Raw genomic sequence first — 8,224 nt, forward strand, 5'->3', positions numbered from 1 at the left:
TGATTAGACTTTAGTCTATCACTCCAAGAGTCCTGGAGGAGATAATTTTGGCTGACAGCTGGGTCTAGCCTGGTCTTCTAACTATAGGGGGTTACTTGAGCTCAAATCCAAACAGAAACACATGGGTGGAGCACAGACATCTTTAGATTTCAATTGTGTATTGCAGGGAAGTGGTCAGATCTCTGTCTGTATTTCCAGGGGTCTTGGAGAAATTGCAAATGGAGTTGAATAGCTGGACCTCCTCTTCACAGCATAGTGGGTTAGCTAGGGCTGGTCTTCACAGCTGTAAAAATATTTTATCTGTGCCTAATCTTTAAAGCTGGATGAGCCAGTTGGCTGGTTAGACAGCCTTGGATGAAAGACTCTATCTTTTAGCAACCAGTTAGTGAATTTCCATCTCAGCACTTAAGGTGAATACAGATAAGCTAGGGAGACGTCACACTTACCTCTTCCTCACTAATGCACAAGCGCCTCTCTCCTGTTCATACGGTCAGTTCTGTCCCTGGGCACGCCTGCTTTACCAAGTTTTATAAGTATTGCCCATCCTGCCGGCCAACCAGGAAATAGCCTCCTAATCAGCCCTGGCTATTTAGCTAGCTAAGACACACAACTCTAACTCTGCTGATCATTTGCTCTACACCTGTTGTTTTATTCAGTGCTTTCCCTGTCCAGCTCCTGTGTTTACCTCTATTGTACAGTCTGGTATTTCCCTGTCTGTTCTCTTGTGCTGTTCCAGTGATTCGCTGTGTCTGCAGTGATCCTTGTGTCTCCTGTTACTTCCTGTGTGTCCTGTGTTCCCCCGTGTCTGTGGTGCCCCTCTGTCACCGGCTTCCTGCCCTGACCTTGGGCTTCCTTGACAATTCTCCTACTTAGTGATTTGGTACGGTGCATCATCCTGCCCACCCTGGTGTGCCCAAAGACTGCAACCTGGCAGTAACCACCATTGCAACATCCTCCCCACCAGAAGCTCTGGAGAAGACCTGGTTGCTGGTTAGATTCTGCGCCTTGGCCCTTCTCAGAGGTCACAGCACTTTTTTGTAAGACGTAGCGCCCCCTAGAGGCTCCATCTCCCTATTCTTGACAGTTTGCATGAACCATGACCTCCTAGACCTCAGCAGATTCAAACCACTTACTTACCCAGAGGTTTGACGCGCAGGAAGCTACTCAAATTCAGGTGTTTCACCGGATCCATGCTCTTACTGCTCACTTCTCTGAGCCAGGCATTTGCACGGGGGACATGGTCCACGGCTCTGGCCAGTGGGTCCCCCTGGCGGGGTCCTTCTCCTGTACCCACTCCATGTTTAGTTTCTCTTTAATGCCATCACCATCAAAATCCGCTACGTGCTGCCTCGTATTACTGAGCCCTTTGACCGCCTTGGTGGGGCAGAGATCTTTACTAAACTAGATCTCCGAGGAGCATATAACCTAATTCAGACCAAGGAGGGGGATGAATGGAAGACGGCGTTTAATACAAGAGATGGACCTTAAGAGTATCTTATGATGACCTTCGGTCTCTGTAATGCTTCAGCTGTTCTCCAACACTTTGTGAATGATGTTTTTTTGTGACCTGCTATACATCTGTATAGTGGTTTACTTAGATGTCTTCCTGATTTCTTCCCCTGATTTGCCGACTCACAGACTGCATTTCCGTTTAGTCCTACAACGGCTCATACATTGTATGCAAAGACTAAGAGGTGCTCCTTGAACTCCCCCAGGTTCCCTTTCTGGGATACATTGTTTCCAAAGAGGGCCTCTCCATGGACCCTGAAAAGGTTGCAGCTATTTCTAAATGGCTACTACCCTGCGGCCTTAAGGCTACTCAGCGCTTCCTGTGATTTACCAATTATTACCGGCAATTTGTTCAAAATAATTTCACGCTGGTCGGTCCCATCATGGCACTGACTCGGAAGGATGCAGATCCTAATAGCCCTCAGAGGCTATTCTAGTATTCCATGCCCTCAAACAAGCTTTTCTTTTTGGTCCCGCTCTGGTTAGGCCAGACGTTACCAAAGCTTTCTCCATTGAGGTTGATGCCTTCTCTATCGGAGTGGGAGCTATCCTTTTCTAGACCCCCAGTGCAGCCAGATGCCCATGTGTGTTCTTTTCTAAGAAGTTTTCCCCAGCAGAAAAGAATGATTCCATTGGAGTCAGGGAACACCCAGCTATCAAGCTAGCTTTGTAAGAATGGTGCTATCCTTTGAAGGGTTCCCCTCACAAGATCAGAATTTTTACAGATCATATAAACCTCCAGTACTGTACCTACAGTCTGTTTGTCACCTCAACCCTCGGAAGGCCCGTTGGTCTTTGTTTTTTTATCAGTTTGATTTTGTCATTACATTTAAACCTGGTTCCGCTAACTCCCAAGCAGACACTCTTTCTCACTCCTTTTATCCACAGGATTCCAAGACTGCTGCAAAGCCAGTTTATCGTCCCTCCAACCCTCAGCCTAGCCTTGACCTCTATCCAGGAATCAGCTCTCCTTCCTGGTAAAACCTTGGTGCCTCCCAAACTTCGTATCAAAATTTTATGTTGGGCACATAGTTCTAAACTTTCTGGTCATCTGGGCGTCCACAGAACCTTTACATTTCTCTCCTGACTGTACTGGTGGCCCAATCTTCATAAGGATGTGACAGACTATAGCAGGATTAGTGAGGCTTTCAGTTATTTCAGTGGAGAGCCACCTAAGAGTTATTCTTTTCAGCAAGTCAAATACAAAAACATGGAATACGGAATACATGTGTTGTGGATGTACACCTATTCTCAACCTTGGTGAACCTGGGTGTCATCTATCTTTGGTTTTTATCACTGATTTTCCTCCTTATGATGACTGTACGGTTATTAGGGTGGTTGTGGATCCCTTTTCTAAAATGGCCCATTTCGTGCCTCTCCCTGCTTTGCCATCGGCGACAGCATTGGTGCCAATCTTTATTCTGGAATTTTTTCAACTCCACGGTACGCCCACTCATATTGTGTCAGATTTTGGGGTGCAATTTACTTCCCGTTTCTGGAAAGGCTTCTTCAAATCCTTGGACAATTCTGCAGATTTCTCCTGAGCTTATCACCCGCAAACCAATGGGCATAAAGAGTCAATTAGTCCTTCAAAATCTTCAAGCCCTGGTATCCACCCACTATGATGACAGGTTGGCTCTGCCACCATTTGACCACAATAATTATGTCTGCTCCAGCACCAGGGAGACTCCATTCCTGTCTACGCCAAACATCCTCGTCTTCCGTCTCCTATACTGTGCTCTGCCAAAGTACCTGCACTTGTGGAGTACAGTGCCCTGCAGAGTAACTTCAACCGTATTTGGGCTTTAACCTCAGAGCACCTAAAGCAGTCGGCTTCTCGTTTCAAGAAGTTTACTGATCGGCATCGCCCTAAGGCGCCTCTTTTCATACCTGGAGATTAAGCCTGACTCTGCACAAAGAATTTTTGTTTCAAAGTGCCCTCTCTGAAGTTTGCTCCACAGTTCATTGGACCTTCTGTTATTTCTGCCAAGCTTAACCCAGTGTGTTAGAAGTTAGGCCTTCCCCCACGTCTCAAGCTGCTCAACACTTTCCATGTGTCTCTACTAAAAACCATTGGTCCTGAACTGCTTATCTCATCCCCCTCCGCAGGCTACTCGTCCACCAGAGTTTTCTCAGGAGTGTCCATCAAATTTTGAATTTCTTGCTAGAAGCTTATGTACCTAATTGACTGGAAGGGTTTTTGTCCAGAGGAAAGATCGTGGGTTCCAGCTGCAGATGTGTCTGCCCCTCTTCTTGCCAAGAAGTTCCATTTTCGCTTTCCTCCTAAACCTGGACCTCGGTGGGTTGGGAGTCCCAGTAAAAGGTTGGTAATGTCACACTTACCTCTTCCTCGCTAAAGCGAAGACGCCTCTCTTCTGTGCACCTTCTCTTCCAAGTTTTATCAGTATCGCCCATCCCGAGATAAGACAAAGTTAGATAGTAGTTGTGATGTACTCCACAGAGAGTATATTTGTCACTTGATTTGGAGTGTAGCTGCACAGGATTTTATGGATGTCAGTCCCCACTTAGTCGGTAGAGCAGTCTACACCAGACTCCGACACCTAAATGACCATTAAGGAGCCATCCCTGGGCACATAATGACAAGTAACTGAGGGGCAGGTAAAGTTGGAGGACCGCTAATAACAGATGAGCTTCAGTTCCACTGAGATCCACAAAGTGCTGGTTTCACTTATTTACAGGGAAAAGCTCTATAAAATCTACAGAAAGGAAGATCAGTGGGAAAAAATAAGTCCTGTCATCAATGATACTGTATGGCAGAATTAGTTCTCTCATCTTGGAGTTCTCTCAAATCTTGGAATTGTCCTGCAACACTTCACAGGCCTGCGGTTCCTCTGAGCTCCACAAGGTGGTGATCTCAGCTATACTACAACAGGAAGTGATGTCACATACAAATAAATATTCAGGGTGAGAGGTCAGCTGGGAGGAAGTAGGGAGGAGACATTGTTAGAACTGGCAGCACAGTAGGTAATATCCTATTATTTTATATTTACACCCTTGTCATGTCCATCCTCATCCTCCATAGTTACTGTGAGGTCTTTAATCTCTAGCAAAGATTGATACACACACAGATCAAGTGTGTAAAATAAAAGTGTTCAGATAAATCTGTTCAGGGTTGTTTGACACCCAGATTTCAGCTTTTCCAATCTCAGAACGGAAGTAGCAATTTTATCAATCTTGGAGTCTTGGACTTTACACATGGCAAAACCAACCACTCATTGGCACACTTACCTCCATCTTCTGCTGTCCCGGCAAGAAGGCCTCACAAAGGACCAGCAGCCAAGATTGGATCCTTGACTGAAAATAAACCTCTTGGCTCCACCAAACTATGGGAGGCCACCAGCATTATAACTATTAAGCACCCCACCGCCATAGGTAGCAAACACAAGGAGGTCCCGTTATCCATGTTTACACAAGGTAGGGAGAGGCAGATTCCTCCAAGCCAAGCTTCACTGTTTGTAGACTGGCTGTATCATTCACCAAATCTGACCGCACACGTCTCATCCTCCATCCAGTTCCCAAAATGGTAGAAAAGCAAATGTTTTACGTGAGTTCCAGGGTTGGCTCCTCTTCTGATTATTCTCCTTTCTCTTCAATATCACTTGCCAATTGCACCAAAACGTTCCACAATTAGGCATGTGTATGTTCAGGCGATTCTCCATCTCATCAATCTGGATGATAGAACTCACCACCTGGAAATTACTTGTTGTCATGCAAAAATATGTTCAAGCTTCTTCCCCTGCTACCTCCGAGTTGGTAATGTGATCAATGACACCAGGACCAATATCATTGCTGCTTCACCTGGACAAATTCCTGCAAATTTCCTGAATGTGCTGAATGTAATGGTAAAGAAGTGTCTGAGGTGCTGCCCCGACGTGCAGGATGCCATGGCCAGAAAGGTCTGCCCCCACTTCAAAAGATCCTACACTGTAAAAAATGTATTTGTGGCCTTACAGAATGGTCAGATATGCCAGGAAAGTATCTGTGACCTTCCAACCCACTGCAATTTAACATTTCATATACTGAAGAACAAAGGAAAGCAAGCTGGGTGGGAAGGAGCCTGCAGGTGGGTGGTGGCCCCTGTAATTGTGACCCAGCTTTGTAGTAACCACCCAAAAACAGCAGGGTGGTTACTGAAAAGTGCTGGGTGGTGCGCCCAGATAAAAAGGGCTGGGGAGAACACGGCAGAGAGATCTAACACTGAAAGAACTTCTCCTTCAATATGAGCAGGTAGATGACTAGAATGCAGTTTAGGCAGATTGAAAAATAATATATTGACCATTAAAATCGAAAAATAAAATACACATATACAAGAAAACCTGCATATTATAGTCATATTAAATGTTAGATATACTCTTCTGTGTAGTCTCAGTCTACTGGACCTCACATTTTAAAGCTTCCTTTTCTATAATTCTGTTCTTGTAGCCTAAAGAATTGATGGATCTGAAAGTTAAAAAGGATGAAGAGAAGACATTTGAAATAAACTACCGGGAGACCCTGGAGGAGGTTGGGATGATGGCTGTAGTAAAACAAGAGGAACCTTGTCTAGATATCATCACAGGTAAGCAAGGAACTCTAAATACAGAAACTGTACAGGTATATAGATTGGTGATTGAGGATAACTTCACATGATGATCCTCATCATCTGATAAACACATAGAGACAATGGGCCTGAGTAATGTAAGCTCGCTGCGCGTATATACGAGCCCATACACGAGGCGTATTTCCACGAGTCGGAGCCGAGTGCGCTCGTACATTCGCCTTCACCTGCCAGCCAGATTCCCGCCCTGATAAATGAGCAATGGGGGTTGAGAATACGCCAATTAGGGTGATTAGTTTGCACCTGTGCGATTAGGTGAGGTCATAGCAATCAATTAGCGCACACCTGCTCTCTGTTCTGTGCACACCTACACTCCATTACAGGTCAATTAGAATCTTTAATACTTCATCTTCTTTTGCATCAGTGCTTTTATGTTACACTCATTCACAAAATTCATTTATTGGTACATTTGTTGCACTGTTTTCAATGGTTTGGCTATTTTTGGTTTGGCTGCAACACTGCAAACTAATTTCTATCAAGCTGTATATATACTAGTTAGCACTTTATAATATTAAAATAATATCACACTATAGTATGAATTGTAAAACATTGTCAGCAAGCATTTGTGATCTGATTCAAATTTCATTCTAGTTTGGTTTTATAGAAATCAAATATTTTAGTAAAGGATTATAGGCAAACATGTTATAATACATGTATTAAGGAACATTTAGTGATTTCACTTGTGTGTGTGTGTCCAGTTCTTTCTGCCTCTCAGTTCTCTCACAATAGTGAGATCTGACAGGCAGAAGGAACAGTACAATACTGGGCATATAACACGACCCCCAAATGATTGGTTAGAGTGGGGGGTCGTCTTATACGCCCAGTCGCCTTATACACCGGAAAATACGGTACATACATACACACACACGCGCATCACACTCCTGAGGTCTGGCGCACAACTATGCGCATCAAACAAGTGAGTTTTAATAAGACAATTGTGCGGTGTTTAGTCAGTCAAACAAATCATAGAAGGAAACCGCTTAGAAACAAACATAATTGAATTTTTATATTGTAGGTCCTGGGAGATTGTAAAGGAGATCACATAAAAACAAACCAAAATGTTTCAAAAACCTTTACTCAAAATAAAGCTATTTGCTAAAAGGTCACATTAAAATATAGAGACCACACAGACACCACTAAAATTACATGATACTAAATTTTACACAAAAAACACATGTAAACCCACACTTGCATATAAAGCTAAATTATTTCAAAAATAGCCCAACAAATATTGCATTCCAAATTTACTTACCAAACCAATTGCTATTTTGCCCTATCAAGGATGGAAATAAGAAAATATTTTTGCAGGACGTATAAAAGTGGTAATAAAGACATAATATTGCAATGAAACAATATGGCCACAAACACAATAACATAGCATTAACATTGACTTTAAAATTGCAAAATGGACATTGAAACATTCGAAGCAAAGTGTGAAATGTAGGAACATAGATTAGGCTAACAAACAAAACAACAAATAAATACAAAGGAAAAAAGCAAGCTAGACATTATGCGCACAGATGCGAAAAATTAACGCGCAATATGGCGTGCACAGTCCATGAAATTTGGCTGTTTTTTTTTTTTTAGTTTGACATTCTGTAATCATTTATTGATCGGATCCTTTAGATTTGTACACCGGTAAACAGCTATTCGGGAAAAACCAAGTAAAAGTAGAAAAGTGATCCTGAAACTTTCTTAAAAAGCTTACTGTCGCTTATAAAAATGCATAAAAACACATATAAATGTGGAAAAAATGTTTACATGCGTTTTTCAAATATATATATATATATATATATAAACATGAAAATACATATATATTTTTAAATATATATCTCAATTTTTAGACTATATTAATATGTATTTATTTAATATAAATATCTACTAGATTGTAAGCTCTTTGGGGCAGGGTCCTTCCTCCTGTATCACTGTCTGTATTAGTCTGTTATTTGCAGTCCCTATTTAATGTACAGCTCTGCGTATTATTAATAATAATAATTAAAATAGTAATTATTAAAGTAAATAATAGTAATTAAAATTGATTTTATATATATATATATATATATATATAATTCTAATGATGTATATAAATATATATGT

At 42.1% G+C, this 8,224-nt stretch overlaps 2 protein-coding genes across 4 annotated transcripts in view; one reads left to right on the plus strand and one right to left on the minus strand.

The window, feature by feature from the left end:
- The window catches only part of LOC140339029 (uncharacterized), a 150,369-nt gene that overhangs the window by 108,490 nt on the left and 33,655 nt on the right, over positions 1-8,224 (minus strand). The gene's annotated exons all lie outside the window — the stretch shown is intronic.
- LOC140338957 (uncharacterized) overlaps positions 4,440-8,224 on the plus strand; it is a 275,025-nt gene continuing 271,240 nt past the window's right edge. Inside the window, exons 1-2 of one of the 2 annotated variants that reach the window (XM_072423326.1) lie at positions 4,440-4,494; positions 5,953-6,088. In XM_072423326.1, the coding sequence (XP_072279427.1) occupies positions 5,965-6,088 (124 nt within the window). In that variant the 5' untranslated portion in view covers positions 4,440-4,494; positions 5,953-5,964. The other variant, XM_072423320.1, reaches the window with a different exon arrangement.

Source organism: Pyxicephalus adspersus, chromosome 10 (genome assembly GCF_032062135.1).
Source record: "Pyxicephalus adspersus chromosome 10, UCB_Pads_2.0, whole genome shotgun sequence".
Lineage (NCBI taxonomy): Eukaryota > Metazoa > Chordata > Amphibia > Anura > Pyxicephalidae > Pyxicephalus > Pyxicephalus adspersus.